This window comes from Microtus pennsylvanicus, chromosome 6 (assembly GCF_037038515.1).
Source record: "Microtus pennsylvanicus isolate mMicPen1 chromosome 6, mMicPen1.hap1, whole genome shotgun sequence".
Classification (NCBI taxonomy): domain Eukaryota; kingdom Metazoa; phylum Chordata; class Mammalia; order Rodentia; family Cricetidae; genus Microtus; species Microtus pennsylvanicus.
This window is the reverse complement of record NC_134584.1, coordinates 73,516,471-73,532,456: the sequence shown is the minus strand read 5'-3', so window position 1 is coordinate 73,532,456 and position 15,986 is coordinate 73,516,471. Positions and strand designations below refer to the sequence as shown.

Here is a 15,986-nt window from a genome sequence, read left to right as displayed (position 1 = left end):
CTTAATACTCCTTCCAGATATTGAAAATTAAATTCATTCCCACAAGCAAAATATTAGCTCTTGGTAAGAGAACACACATTCTGCCTTTGAGCAGTAAATGCTGCTCCTTGTTGAGCCGCTCTGCACTGAAGAAATTCCCTCTGGAAAACAAAAATGACATGCAGGAAGCTTCCAGAGCTTCTGAATAAGCACCCGTGTCTCACTATCGGAGTGGTGGGTTCTTAAAGACTCCTGGCTCCCAGTTCTACTGAATGTGGGAAGCTGCGAAAACTCTCTCTTGTTTTCTCAAGGTGCATGCACAATGGGAATAATGAACTTGCTTCTTAGAGAGTAAACAAGTGGAGATTGTGGAGCCCTAGTACTTCGGAAGACATCCTGAAATCTCTGGGAAGACTCTGTGTTCTTGATCGATGTGAAACTTTCATCAGTGACTTTATCCTTCCACAGTCTTGGTTTATGTTCAGGGAAACAGAGCTCAAACGTGTTACAACACTTGCCCCACCACACCCAGTATGTGTCAGGTATACTGAAAGGTCACACACAGTGAGCTCATTCTCTGAAACAGATAGACTGGGGGCCCTGGGGCTGGGGATGGGCACAGGCCTCCAGGGTCGGGTGGGGGGCATCTGATGCTGGAGACCAAAGAGTGTCAAGCCAAATCATTAGGTAGCTGCTGCTGTTACTCTTTCAACATGAGGTCCAGGGGGCACAAACCCCTGTTTTGTAATCCTTCTTGTCCTGTCAGCGGATAACTTCCCAGCTATAAGGCCAGCAAGAGTGTTCCAGACAGGAAGGGTGGAGAACAAAGTCCTTCAGAGTTAGAGCCTATCTGGGGAGAAATGCTAGCTTCAGTCATGACAACAGTAAGAGACCGAATCCCGGGCCCGGTGTCAGAGGCAGGATCCTGGCACAGACAGGTTTAGGGCCCGCGAAAGGCAGAGGCGGTTTTGGAGCAAAGCGACCCAAATCAGTACTCACTCAGAGCGTGATGCCAGGGCCGGAGACCTCAGCTTGGTTTAGGAGATGACTGCATTCCGGTAGAAACTCAGCCTCCGCCTTTCAGTTCCGAGTGTAAACTGAACCCTCAGAGTGACTCACAGGGCGGGGCGGGGCCTGCCGTTTCTCTCGCCCTCCTCCTCAGGACGCCTGCACTGAACCTGCTCCGCCTGGGCTGAGGTCCCTTGGTGCTCTCTAGTGGTAGCGCTTGGCATCCTCAGGCTAGGTAACTAAGCTCACAATGTGTGATGCAGGCCGCATGTCCTATGTGCCCTATGTACTGTAAGCGGCAGGGGATGGCAGGTCTTCTTTTTGATGTCACTTTTAGACTAACAAAATGAGCAGCAATGGTTGACATCCTTCTCAGCACACTTCCTAAATAGCCCTTTGAAGTCATGAAGTTAATGAAAGGTAGCAATGGTAATCCCGGATTCCAAACACCTGTAAAACTACAGATTGATGGTGTACTGAACTAAACAGAGAATTCTCAACAGAAGAATTTCAAATGGCCAAAAGATACTTAAGGACATGTTCTTCTTCTTTAGCTATCAGGGAAATGCAAATCAAAACAACTTTGAGATACCATCTTACACTGGTCAGAATGGCTAAAATCAAAAACACTAATGATAGCTTATGCTGGAGAGGTTGTGGAGCAAGTGGAACACTCATCCGTTGCTGGTGGGAATGCAAACTTGTGCAACCACTTTGGAAATCAGTGTGGTGGTTTCTCAGAAAACTGGGAATCGACCTACCTCAAGATCCAGCAATTCCACTCTTGGGAATATACCTAAAAGATGCTCAATCATACTACAAGAGCATTTGTTCAACTATGTTCATAGCAGCATTATTTGTAATAGCCAGTAATAACTCAGCAGTAAAACAATGACATCTTAAATTTTGCATGCAAATGGACGGAATTAGAAAACATTATCCTGAGTGAGGTAATCCAGACCCAAAACAACGAATATGGTATGTACTCACTCATAAGTGGATACTAGTCATAAACAAAGGGCAACGAGCCTTTAGCTCAGGATCCTAGAGAAACTAAGTAATAAGGTGAACCCAAAGAAAAACATGTATAGACCCACCTGGAAATTAGAATTAGACAAAAATTTGGGAGTGGGGGGCAGGGAGTAGAAGGAAATGGAGAAGGGACGTTGAGGAGAATTTGAGGGAATGGGATAGTCGAGATGAAGGAAGGACAGATATGAGAACAAGGGAAGAGATACCTTGATTGAGGGAGCCATTATGGAGTTAGCAAGAAACCTGACTAGAGCCCAAAATGCCCAAGGATTCACAGGGATAAAGCCCAGCTAAAACCCCAAGCAATAGAGGAGAGGGTGTCTGAACTGACGTTACCCTGTAGTCCGACTGATGATTATCTTAAATATCACCATAGAGCCTTCGTCCAACGACAGATGGGAACAGAGGCAATGACCCACATTGGAGCACTGGACTGAGCTCCCAAGATCCATTTGAAGAGTGGAAGGAGTGAGAGTATGAGCAAAGAATTCAAGACCATGAGGGGGTCATCCACTGACCACTGAGACAGTTTGCTTGAGCTAATGGGAGCTCACCAACTCCAACTGGACTGGGAGTGAATGAGCATGGGAACAACCAAGCCCCTCTGAAGGGGGTTGACAGCTGGGGCAGACTGAGGAGCCACTGATAGTGACACTGGGATGTGTCTCTACTGCATATATCGGCCTCATGAGATCCTATTCTCTTTGGATGTAAACCTTGCTCAACCTAGATGTAGTTAGGGAGGTCTTTGGACTTTCCACAGGGCGGGGTGCATGGCACTACTTTAGGGTTGGAGATGTGGGGGGGAGGGTCTGCGGAGGGAGAGGGAGGGGACTGGGAGGAGGGGAGGGAGTAAGAATTTGGATTGGTATTTTTTTAAGTAACAATAAAAAGAAAGAAAAAAATTAAAAAATAACAGTCTAACAGAATCTGAATTGTACTAAGTCATTGAATATTATACAATTTCACATTTGAAAACATAAAAAAATGTTTTGAAACCAGTGAATAAAATATGTGAATTCAGAAATGGATACTGCTATTCTAGGAAGATAAATAAATTAGTTAATTAAGGCACAACTCTTTGAGAAGAAAAACAAGTTAAAAAGTGACTGATGCAGTTAGTTACCATATTTTAAAAGTCACATGGCAATCTAAGTTTTTCTGAAGTCACAAACTTACTAGGATAACCACCCTTGTCCTTGGGCTTGGAATTGAAGTGGGGGGAATCATGGTGACAGGTGTTTGAGGAGTGGAGGCCTCAGCCCCAGCTGAGAGGCCAACACAGAGGTGATAACTGGGGATCACTGGGGAGCGAAGCTCTCCCTTTCACTGTTATGTTCTTCTCCACATCCCACTGCCAATCGAGGCAGGTGCCACTCTCTGCCTTCCCACTCAGGGTGGCCAGCACAATGGACTTGTTTTCAGTTTTCTTTTACTTCTATCAAATACAGCCTGTAAAGTAAGACAATGCCCAGCTGTGATATTTTATAATCCCCCAAAATATCTTGTTAGAATTCATTTTAATGAAAATATAACTTAAATTTCACTTCTTGTTGATTGTGAGAATTGTCCTTTCCTTGGGAGAAGTAGGGTATTTCAATTCTCCTAGTTTTTACTGAATGATATTTCTCCTGACTTGGTTGGACATACTCCAGTCCTGGCTCCTAGCTTCCAGCATTACGCAGCTGTGACTTCAATGAAAAGTGGGTGGAGGGGAAGGTTTCTGGGCCCAGGATGAGTTAGAAGAGTAACCACAGGGCTAGAAGGAAATTGTCCAGTGAGGTTAGCCAGGGAGAAAGGGGCTCCCAGGCTTGGAAATGAGCAAGGACATTCTTCCTGCTTCTATGGCCAACCATTGCTGTGCTTGTCATGTTCTTTGAGGGTTGTCCTCTGTCTGCTTATGGTTTTCAGATCATATGGTGTTTTCATCACCTGGCTGTGCCTAGTCAACACTTAAAATACTACATCTTGTCCCACACTGGGAATTGATTCTTTGGCTTCAAAGCTGAACATGTTCACTTTGGCCAAATTCTCCATTGATACACAGACAGAGTAGTTAAACAGCTGGGAGCTTGTGAGAAAAGCAGAGTATCAGCCTCACCCCAGACTTCCTTAATCAGAAATCTCATTTTAATAACTCCCAAAGATTCAATTGTATATAAAAATAACATGAAGTTTACAAGCAGGAATGTATTGACAAATGTTGGTCACTTGTACGTTACTTAGAAAATATTTTAAAATTTGCTGCAATTATGATTACTAATTTTAGAATGGATTTTCCTTTAAATTCAAGAACTTATCCTTGCCTAAAGCAACAGTATTGATATGATTATGAGGTTAAAGTGCCATTTCATAGTACATTGTAGTATATGTATGATCCACATGATTCAGGGTACCCAGAGGATTTGAACATCAGAATTAGTCCAGCTCCTGGCGCTAAGGAGAAGGAAGAAAAGCAAGAGCTTTGGATATCTGTAGTACCAAAGTTAAGATGTGCAAAGCATTTCCATGAAGGCTGCTTTGCTTTTGTTGATCTTCTCCCATTCAGACTGAAAAAAAATTGTTGCTTGTGGCTTCTTCTGTTTATAGGCAGGTTGTTGCTGAGGAACTTTCTGTTCAATTAGAGAGTTCTCCTGTGTCTTTCACTCTTATAGTGAAGACTTGCCACTTGACAGCTGATGGCACATTAAAAATCTTTAGCATATTGCTAATTTTCCATTTCAACAGTGTGTGTCTCCCCAAACTAGAATGTAGAAAAGTTATGTCCATAGTCTCTTGTAGAAAGATTGAATCTTGTTAGTTACATTGGCTCGTCAAATGTTCTATACTTGGAAAATTCAGAGAGGGCTACGGTTTGCTTTTCTTCCGGGACACCTGAGTTCAGTTTCTAGTTCCCACACCAGGCAATTTACCATTGCCTAAAATAGCAGGCCTGGGAATTCAACACGTTCTTCTGTCTCTGAGAGCACCCACTCATGTGGCGTATAACTATACACACATACACATTCACAAAAATAAAAATAAATTCTTTTGTTGTTGCTAAGAAGAGCTTGGAGGTGAACAATGTGAGGAGGCGTCTAACCATAAGAACAGCAACTCTACAGAACGGGGCTTGACAGCAACAGGCTCTGCTACCAGTCCTAATGGAGCTAAATGCTGGACCGTGGTTGTAGCAGGATTCAGACAGAAAAGATCTATGTGATGCTGTACAGTATTACAGGAGCAAAGTTTGAGTCTCCTTCTGCTGGATTGTTATGAGTTGCCTATGAACTATTTACTGTCCCTGAAGAAATTCCTTTCTATCCTAAACTAGTAGTCAGGGTGTGTTCTAATCAGACATAACTCTGAATACTATATCCTGATAGCATACTGAGACATCCATACAAGCTATTTTGATGATCGAAATAGTTGTCAGGACTCTTCCAGTAATAAAACCAAATGACAAATTATGATTCACAATTATTGTCATATTGACTTTAATCAGAGAGTATATAAAGTTGACAGTTTCATCAGTGTTCATTATTAATTTATTGAAAACTGATTTTTAGGTGCTCAACACTTTCAGTAACTATTTTGAGTTAGATATATCTAAATTATGTCATAATTTTAGATCTTTTAAGCCTATAATTATACAGCAGACAAGATATTGCTCATGAAGATAATCATTAACTTTGTTAGGACAAATTCTGTTTAGGAATAGGCAGAAACATTCTATAAACACATCACTAGCATAAAATCAAATACATATTTATTTCTGATTTAATAGTTATCAACAAGTATACAATTATTAGTTATTTTAACTGTCATGATGAATGTGTTCATAATCAAGAACACTAGGATTAAACTTGACAGCCTGCTGTATCTGCCATTTGGTCATGACTTCTCTGTTTCAGGATAATATTTGCTTTCTTATATGTAATATGGCAATTCTGCAGTAAAAGTCTTCACTTATTCCACACTAATAACCCCTGCTTTTCTTATTGTCCCCTGAGATGCTATTACTCAGTTACAGCCCTTTCAACACAGTATGGAAGGAAGCAGGAAAATGCCTATGTGGTAGTTTGAATGATAAGTGTCTTCCCTAGGCTGCAGTACTTGACACTTAGTCACCAGTTGCTTTACTGTTTACAAAGGTTTGGATGGTGCAGCCTTGCTAGAGGAAGTGCTGCCCTCATGGCAGACGTTCAAAGTTTAAAGCCTCACACCAGGTCTAGCTCACTCTTTTTGCTTAGTGCTTGATGTTGGAGATGTGTTCTCTCAGCTTCCTGCTACATGTTCCCACCTGTTACCATTCCTCTTAGCCCTCTGCCACTGCCAGTACAAATAAATTCTCCCTTCTGTGAGTTCCTTAGTCATCCTATTTGATCACAATAGAAAGGCAACTAATGCAACCTAAAGTCTCCTAAGAACTAAGAAGGCAAAAGAGTTAGAATTAAACCCTGCAAAACCTAGTATTCAAGAAAATAGTGGAAGAAAGTGACTCAGAAAGGCACCAAGGAAGAGCAAGGTGAAACCTGAGCTTAAAGGATAGAAAGGGCAGTTATAAAAGCCAAGGAAAGATCTTCCAAGTTTGCCTTTAACAAAAAAAGATGTGGTCAAAATGCCTCCAGTTTCCACCTATGCCATGTCCCTCTGTTTCTAAAATGAGAACAGGTTTACTGATCACCTAACCTCATAGCTTTCTGTGTGAAAAAAAAAGAAAAGATGAAAAAGGCCTCTCATGTCACATATCTATGCTAGAAATAAACTAGGGATTGTTTTCCCATCACTAGTACTGAACATCCAGTAATTCTGGAACCTACAAATGACTTCACTAAGTACCACTGTGCACATGGATTTCCTCATAAATTCCATCACATTTTAAAGGCATAAATTAGATGTAAGGCATTAAATATAGGCCCCAATAACATAAAATTAAGACTTGGAAAATCTTCAGTACCTTAACAACAAATAATGAGGATTGACCAGAGGAACCATGGTGAGCAGGTTTCTCAGGAGCTGGCAGCTGTGCAGCCCAGGGTGCCATGCTTCATACATTTTATCTCATTTGCAGCTTTGCAGCAACCATTACAACAAAGATCATATTCACCTGCTGCTGAGCTCAGTCATTTAAATAAGAAAATACATGGTAAAGAGGAAATCCAAACTTCAGACTGTTAGACCATGGAAGCAGTACCTCTTGAGTGAGTGTCAGTGTTGTGGGTCCCCAGCATCAGCAAAAGGCTAAAATAGTGCAGCTCTAAAACAGTGAACTGTTATTTAAGAGTTATCGTCTTACAATGCTCTAGTCATTTTTACTGGCTGGTAGAAGATATATTTGAAAAGGTCCATAAGATAAACTCAGGACCTTAAATTTCTGTGGTACTGGCGCTAGCTTGATTTTACCAGCTCAACATTAGGTTTTACTGACTGTTGGACTGAATACCTTGATGATTTGGGGCACACTAAAACATCAACCATTCATCAAAAATCGCATAAATTTAAAAATCAACAGACTTCATAGGATAATCATTAGCTTTAACGAAAAGCTGTTTAAATAAAATATTGTGTAAAGAACTCTGAAATAGCATAAGGTTTCAGATAATCTTGTACATATCTGACCACAGCACAGTTGCAATAGGATCAACAGAAAATTTTCTTTTATTTTTTTTACTTGAAAAGTGATGTTGGAATGATTCTGTCATAAGTTCGAAAGCTTGGAAGTTTTAATATTACAATAAAATACTCAGATTTCATGGAACCTCTCATTGTGAAGGGCCATGCAGGAAACCTAGGTCAACCCAAACTCTATCCTATTCATGAGGGGAGCACATCAAGTTTACCTAACCTCTCTGAACTATTGCTTCCTAAGGAATAGAAAAATAAATAATATAAAGTTCTGAGGGAGTATACACAATGCTTAGCAGAGAACCTGATGTGATAAATGACTATGAGAGATATTTGATTTATTTTCTGAAGAAGCAGGAGAACAGAGTAATAGTTTGCTCATAGTATATGAAAAAGCCTAAGACTATTTACAGATATTTATTATAATAATACCTATTGAACACATTATATGGCATCAATACCTATACCATAAATGGTTTTACTAGATTTGAAATCATTCAAACTATGTGAAGTAGCTCCATCCAGGATGGGAGAGATGGTCCAGTAGGGAAGAGCACTTACTGCTCTTCAAGAGGACCTGGATTCATGTTCCCCGCACATCAGCATGCGTGTCAGTTACAGGAGCTACTCGTAACTCCAGATCCAGGGCTTCCAACACTTCTTGGCTCAGAGAGCACCTGCACGGTGCACAAAAGCTCACATAGGAGCTAACACACAAATAATATATTTTTTTAAAAAAGCTACATTCTTTCTTCTCACATTTTAGAAATCATATATCTAATAATCTTTCATATGTAATGCTCTTTCAGTCAGATATCAAAGCAAGCAAGCACCTATGTTGCTGTGTGATAAATGCCTCCTGTGGGCTACAGTACATGATCACTGGCTCACCAATTGGTAATGATGTTTACAGAGTTTCAGCAAGGATGACACTAAAGACTGGGGTCCTGGGTGTATGTCTACTGGTGACTTTCCCTCTGAGCCTCACTGACTGATGCAGAGAAGAACAAAGGTTTTCTTGGATTCAGAAATAACCTACCTTGGTGGCTGCGGCAGCTCCGCCAGCATGGACTCTGGATGGCTGACTGCTCCCCAAACTGGCTGCTTTCTTCTTGGAAACAGAAAATAATAATTTCAGTTCGAGAGAACAACTGAACAGAGTGCAAATGATCATACCATTAAAACACTTTATTAGACAGCAGTCAGATTAATATGCTAACCACATACAATAAATGAAAGTTTGTGATTTTCACAGTGTTGCCTGAAGAATATATAAATAATACAGAGATAAGCAAGTTTCGCAAAAGTCCTCACCCGAACAGTCACCACATTGAACCATGAAGTCCTTCCAAAAAATGTCATTTCCCGTATAGTGGCTACCCCATTTTTTATGGTTTGACAGAGCATGTATAATGAGTCACACAACATCTATGGAGGGTGATTTGGTAATAGATCTTAAGGACATAATTATACTTAGAAAATGTTGTCTTAGAGAAATAAAAGCAAGAACTTTTCTATAAAAAGGTAAACTACTACAATATCAAGAAACTGAAAACAGTATACATAGTACTTAGGTATATTGAGAACATATGATATGTCAAACACACACTGACTGCCATCAACAAACAGAAGAAAATTCTGAGATCAATATGGTAGGAACAAAGATATATGAACAAGGTATTATTTATATATATATCTAGAATAACCAAAGGTTACAAGTCAAGACATACACAAACAAAATAAAATACAGAGTTATTTCCCACACGGTGTTTCCAGAGTGTCTTGTTGTCAAGAGTATCTTCATTGCAGTGCTGGTGACACAGATCTACACAAATAGTAACAGGGCCAGAACGATGTATACATGATGCATAAACATCAATACCCTAGTTTTGAGATTGTGCTATAAATATATCATCAATATCAACATATAATCAATATGGATATAGTAATCAATATCTATGTAAAGAAAGTACAATTAGGAACTGATTACAAAGTGCAGAAGAAAACACTGGAGGCATGGTAACAGAAAATGTCCCCAAAGACCACAGAGAGCAAAAAAGTCAGAGGAAAGTACAAAGAGCATGTGGGCATTAGTAGGGTGAAGTCAAGCTGCTAGTTCACAGGTAACTGTAAATTTCCAAGGAAAGGTGTGAAGGTATAAAACTAAAGTACTTTAAAATGGCCAAAATGTTTTCAAATTTTATGAGAAATATAAGCCTAACAATATAAGAATTTTAATAAATCCCAAAGAAGGGTTGGATATTATGATAATGCATTATTATGAAAATACTTCTTCCATTCTGAAACTGGAACTTTTGCTGGATCACACAACCACATCCTACTGTGTACTTTGCCTTTAAGAGGACAATGTAACAACTACCCTTACTTACTGTGGATTTCCAGATAATCAACTTTTATAACCCAACTTAAGGCATAGCTGTAATCTTGAATAATTTACTCTTCCATGCCCTGACCCAGAGTTGTTGAAAGCAGTAAATATAAAGGTTGAAACCAACCATGTAAAATTCACAATAAAGTTTGAACACAAAATTATAGACATATGGACATTGGCTGATGAACCATGATGACTGTAGTACTGTTTGCTATCTGGGTCGGTTGGGGTCAGTCAGATCCAGCGGCTTAGCCCCTTAGGAAACTTTGTTAAGATTTCTGAGAAGTATCCTCTTCCTTCCCCCATGGGATACTGTCTGAGCTGTTCAATAAAAACAGAGCAAAGTCCTGTGCTAAGGATAAAGACACAGATATACACAGAGAAAGATACACAGACAGAACACAGACACAGATTCACAAGACACCCTTTAGGCAGGCACAGATTCAGACTCGCATAACAGAGAGAAGATGTAAGTCATAGAGATCATGGAGAAGAAAATTCAAATCTGGAGCACTCTTGGTTAAATGACACCAGGAATCTCTATTTTATTTATTTTTTTAATGAGACGCTGATTCATTCTTGGTGACTTTGACTTAATCACTATTGGAGTTGATTCATGCACAGTATAAAATAAAGGAAAAACAGGTTTTCAAGTTTATATTCCCCAGATACCCAGTGATGATGATGCCGTCTGCCTCACACAAGGAAGCTTGGTGAGACTGCAGCTTACCCCCAACCCAACAATTCTCGTTTCTGTCTTCACATACAGTGAAGATGAGTGTATGAGGGCACTGGCCCACCTTTCTACTTAAGACATAAAAACGGATCGCAGAGTCCAGGGGCCAGGGTTCTGACTCTAGTTTGCAATGATCTACAACTGACTGATCCGATGCTATGAACGACAGTTTTGACTACACAAACTTTTGTGTCTGAATGACTGCTGAAGCTTTCAAAGGCTTAACTTGGAAGCTAGCATGCTCAAATAACTGCTAAAAATAGGTTTGGGACTGTTTGTTGAAGTACTTAAGAAACTGTAGCGCACTATCTGAATATCCTCAAAGGTAAACAAATGCTTATCATCCTAACGTACAAATAGTAACTGAAACTTACAAAGTTGCTCGGATTCATATCCAGGTAAACAGAGAAGCAGATAATATCAATCTTAGTGAAAACCATTGAGGGAGGAGATAGAAGTATTTTCTGGTATTAAGGCAGTAGGAAATGGCTTTGAAATTATGTCAACAATGGAAATTATCAGATTATTGTTGAATTTTATTGTTCTGAAGTCACCCATTTTTTGTTTCATACCTCTAAGTATGATGATGTACCCTAAAATCAATATGAAACAATATTGGTGAGATTTTCACATTTTATTTTCATATTTGCTTTTAACCCACACATTTTAATTAACATTTAATAACTTGATGGAACATGATTTGTAAGCTCTAACTAAAATGTGTAAGTTTTGGTATGTTTGTTAAAACAGTTCCATACACAATAGTCAGTCCATTAAATGGCAACATTATATGACAGCATGAAAACATAATATTCGAAAACATTATCCATGAAAAAGATGTCGTTTTAAAGGACAGGCAGATTCCTCAGCACCAGCAACTATAGTGTTTTAATTATTGTTCGCAAAAATTCTTGTACAGCATGATGTTGTTTCACAGGTAAGTACAAATGGCTTTTATTATGCAAGAGTATGAATATGTGCTATTACAAATGCAAAATAATATATGGGATATTCTGGTTGGTGAAAATATTGATAAATGTTGTAAGGAGCAGGCCTAATGAGTAACTCCTACTGCTATATAGAAATTTTAAATGAAAAATAAAATGTGCCCTGTTTCATATTTCAGTGACATCCACTCTGGCAAGCACCTTCTGGCAGGGTTTTGTTTGGCTTGGTTTGGTTTGGTTTTTTTGTTTGTTTTGATAATTACTTAGTTCCCATTTAGCTCATCAAGCAGAAATCCACAAGGTGTTCCAGTCTCATCTTCTAGTTTAGGGCAGCTCAACTGCCAAGGACCCTGGAGAATATTATCCTCGACTCAGTGAAATGGGAGGGCTCAGCCTGCACCACAGAGGTCCATTATTCTTCTTTAAATAATAGAGTAGAAGGAAGAAAAAGAATGAGGAGGTATAGAAATAAACTACAAAAATATGATAATAGTAATATGAAAGTCTATGGACTATGGTCTTTGTATTTTGAATTAGAATTATTTTTTAATTTAATTAAAAATGTTTTGATAATTTCACACATTAGTACTATATTTACATAATTTCCTCTTTCCTTCTCCTCTTGTGTCTCCCATCTCAAATTAATGAACTCTTTTTTAGATATATATACATACACAATACTGTGATGGCTATTCTTGGTTGTCAATTTGAACACATCTGGAATTAACTAAAATACAGAAATGGAGGGCACATCTCTGAGGGAATTTTACTTAATTTAAATTAGGGAGATCCACTTCTAACCCTGATATTTGAGGCAGGAAGACACATTCTATTAATCTGTATCTTGAGGCAGGCAGACATGCTTTTAATCTGGGCCACACCTTCTGCTGGAAGTCTATATAAGGACAGGGAAGAAGGAAAGTTTTGCTCTTTGCCTACTTGCCTTAGCACTGCTAGAAAGCCCATACTTTTACTAACATTAAGTTTCACTTCTTCAGAATGCCAGCATCTACCTAGACCAGCTGGAACTCCAGCCTCATGGACTAAGCAACTTAAGGATTCTGGGACTTTCTGTTCACAACCAGCCATTGTTGGATTAGATGGACTGCATCCTGTAAATCATTCTAATAAATCCCCTTTATATATATATAAATAAATATATATATTTACATATATAGATTCATTTTATAAATTGTGTTATGCTAGAGAACCCTAATTAATACATATACTTAAGTATATGCATGTACTTAAATACATCCATACATATACATATATACACACTAACATATAAACATATATTGTTACATACAATTATGCATACATACAAATATATAAGTGGCTGAATCCATTTAGTATGACTTGTATACCTGTGTAATACTGACCACTTAGTTCAAATAATCTATCAAACAGTCCATCCCTGGAGAAGAGTGATTCTCTCTTTAGTAGGTACTAACTGTCCATAGTTCATCATCTGGAGTGGGACCTTGTTAGGTTCCCCCACATACATTGGTATATGTCTTAGCCAACTGTCTTTTGCTGTATTAAAACACCAAACAACACCACGACGAGAAGCAATTTGGGAAGAGGGGTGTATTTACAGCTCTCCACTCATATTCTGTCACTGAGAGCAGTCAGGGCAGGAACTCAAGGTTGGAACTTGGAGATGGGAACTGAAACAGAAACCCTGGAGGAACGCCGCATACCAGCTTGCTCCTCATATCTTGCTCAGCCTGCTTTCTTACACAGTCAAAACCCACCTTTCCAGGACTGGTTCCACTCATGGTAGCGTGGGCCCTCCCACATCAATCATTAATCAAGAAGTCAAACAGATTTGCCTTATTAAGGAATTTATAAAACTATCAATGGAGAGTCCCCCTTCTAAATGATTGTTGCTTCTGTCAAGTTGGCATAAAACTAACCATGACAGCATGAGAGCTGGTATTGTCATTGTGCATGTCTTGTTTAGGAGATCATATTTTTGAGATCTCATGGGTGCAATCTTTGCTGTCATATACAGAATATACTATCTTGAAGCAGATGTCCTATCCTGGTCCTCTGGTCCTCACAATCTTTTAAGACCCTCTTCTGTGATAGTCCCTGAACCTTAGGTGTAGAGGTTGTTTTGAAGATGTGTCAATGTGTTTGAGCTCCCTGCAGTCAGTGACATGGGATTCCCCTCTGTATGCTGTGCATACCAATGGTGAATAAACAAACTAACTTGGCTTGTTGATAGGACAGAAATTAGGTAGGGAGCAAAAACTAAACTGATTGCTGGTAGAAAGGTGGCAGAGGCAGGAAAAGACATGGAACCATTGCCAGAAACAGACATGCTGAAAATTTGCTGGTAGGCCATGACCTCGTGGTGATACACAGATTAATGAGGATGTGTTAAATTCAAATGTAAGAGTTAGCAAATAAGAAGCTAGAGCAAATGGGCCAAGCAGTGTTTTAAATAATATAGTTTATGTGTGATTATTTCAGGTCTGAGCTGCCAAATGGCAGGAATGACCAAGTAGTCTCCATACAACAAATTGGCGCCCACATGGCCAATTAAAATCCATGTAAAACCTGAGAAAACTTACAAAGGAATTCTAGGCACAAAAATGCAGAGTTTAACACATCTTCTTGCTGTTTGCTGGGGCACACCACTGCTCCTTTAAGAGAGCTTTTCCTGACTCAGCAGTAGCAGAAAAAAAGCCGCACTTTTGAAATGCTGGCTTTCTGGGCTGTGCTGCCAAAGCAACCTCTGGCTGTTTCGGGAGACCAAGCATTTAAATGGGGTTTGTGAACAGAGTGCTGCAACTTGCTTAATGGGAACATTCACTGCCTGTGTGCCTAAAAATGGGGCTGTGAGCATGACTCTCAGAGGCAGCAAACAGGTTCGCTATGCTGAATTAGCTGGGGCAAGCAGGCAGTGCCATATTTCCCCCAGCAATGGCGTCACTTAAGTTTATAAGAAGAGCTTAGCATTTAAGAAGCACTTCTCGTCAGAAAATAATTACAGATATGCAATGAAGACAAATCCAGATGAAAAAAAAAACCTCTGAATGGGACACAGTGTTGGCTAAATGTACATAAGTTTGGGAGAAAGAAGAAAAGGACTATAGAAAGTTGGAAAAGAAGCAAATTGTTTAAAAAAATAAACAAAGTCTTTAAAGAGACAGAATACAGACAGCAATAGATTGAAAGGAGTAAAGAAAAATATGCCATGTAAAGATGGAAAATTCACAGAGAGACTATATATATATATATATATATATATATATATATATATATATATATATATAATTGTCTATGAAGGAGCGCTAAGTACAGAGAGATGTTTCATTGTATGGGCTGTTAAGCTAAACCAGCATATATGTTTTAAAGGTATCTTGAATTCAAAAGATGGGTCTAAGGATATGTTGTTTGAAAAAGAGGTTCTTCTTTTGTTTCCACAAAGGATGAGAACCTGTGGAATTCTTCCAGACTAATGTGGTTTGATGGACCAAGACCCTCTAAAAGGTCACCTTGAACACCGCTCAAAAAAGTACTTGCCCAATAAACACCAGTATGCAGATTAAAGAATACTATGCCCATATTCCCAAATATTGTTTGTAAATGTTTCTTTACATTTAAAGGGGGATATGCTATAGAGATGAATACTTTGCATTGATATGGATCTTGGTTTCTTGATACAAATTTAAGATCAGTCTTATTATATGTATATGTATTTCTGATCTTAACTAAGGCATTGTGTTTGTGTAGCTCATTTAAAAATGTAATGTATAATTAAGAAATATAGGTTAATAGATAGTCATACTAATCAAGCTTGTAGTCATGTTAGATAGGTTTTCTAGATATACAAATGATGTGGGAGTGTCATATATCAATCTGTTGATTTCATTGGTTAGGTAATAAACAAACTGCTTGGGCTCATAGCTTAGAACATAGGTGGGAGGAGTAAGCAGAACAGAATGCCGGGAGGAAGAGGAAGTGAGCTCAGACTCGACAGCTCTCCTCAGAGAGACGCCATGCTCCCCTCGCCTGGCCAGAGGCATGCGATGAAGCTCCGACCCAGGATGGATGTAGGCTAGAATCTCCCTGGTAAGCCACCTCATGGGCTACACAGATTGTAATAAATGGGCTAGTCCAGGTGCAAGAGTTAGCTGAGAAGAGGCTAGATATAATGGGTCAAGCAGTGTTTAAAAGAATACAATTTGTGTGTTGTTATTTCGGGGCAAAAGCTAGCCAGGTGGCTGGGGTGCCGGGGATACAGCCCCGCCGCTCCTACTACTATATACAG

At 39.3% G+C, this 15,986-nt stretch overlaps 1 protein-coding gene across 16 annotated transcripts in view; it reads right to left on the bottom strand.

Annotated features, from left to right (window-relative positions):
• The window catches only part of Cast (calpastatin), a 92,810-nt gene that overhangs the window by 62,075 nt on the left and 14,749 nt on the right, over positions 1 to 15,986 (bottom strand). For 6 of the 16 annotated variants that reach the window (XM_075976458.1, XM_075976459.1, XM_075976454.1 and 3 more), the window contains exon 3: positions 8,666 to 8,737. The exons of 2 other annotated variants lie outside the window; for them this stretch is intronic. In XM_075976458.1, coding sequence (XP_075832573.1) covers positions 8,666 to 8,737 — 72 coding nt within the window. Of the gene's footprint in view, positions 1 to 978; positions 1,174 to 8,665; positions 8,738 to 15,986 lie in introns of those variants that run through there. 8 more of the 16 variants (XM_075976465.1, XM_075976466.1, XM_075976467.1 and 5 more) reach the window with 3 other exon arrangements.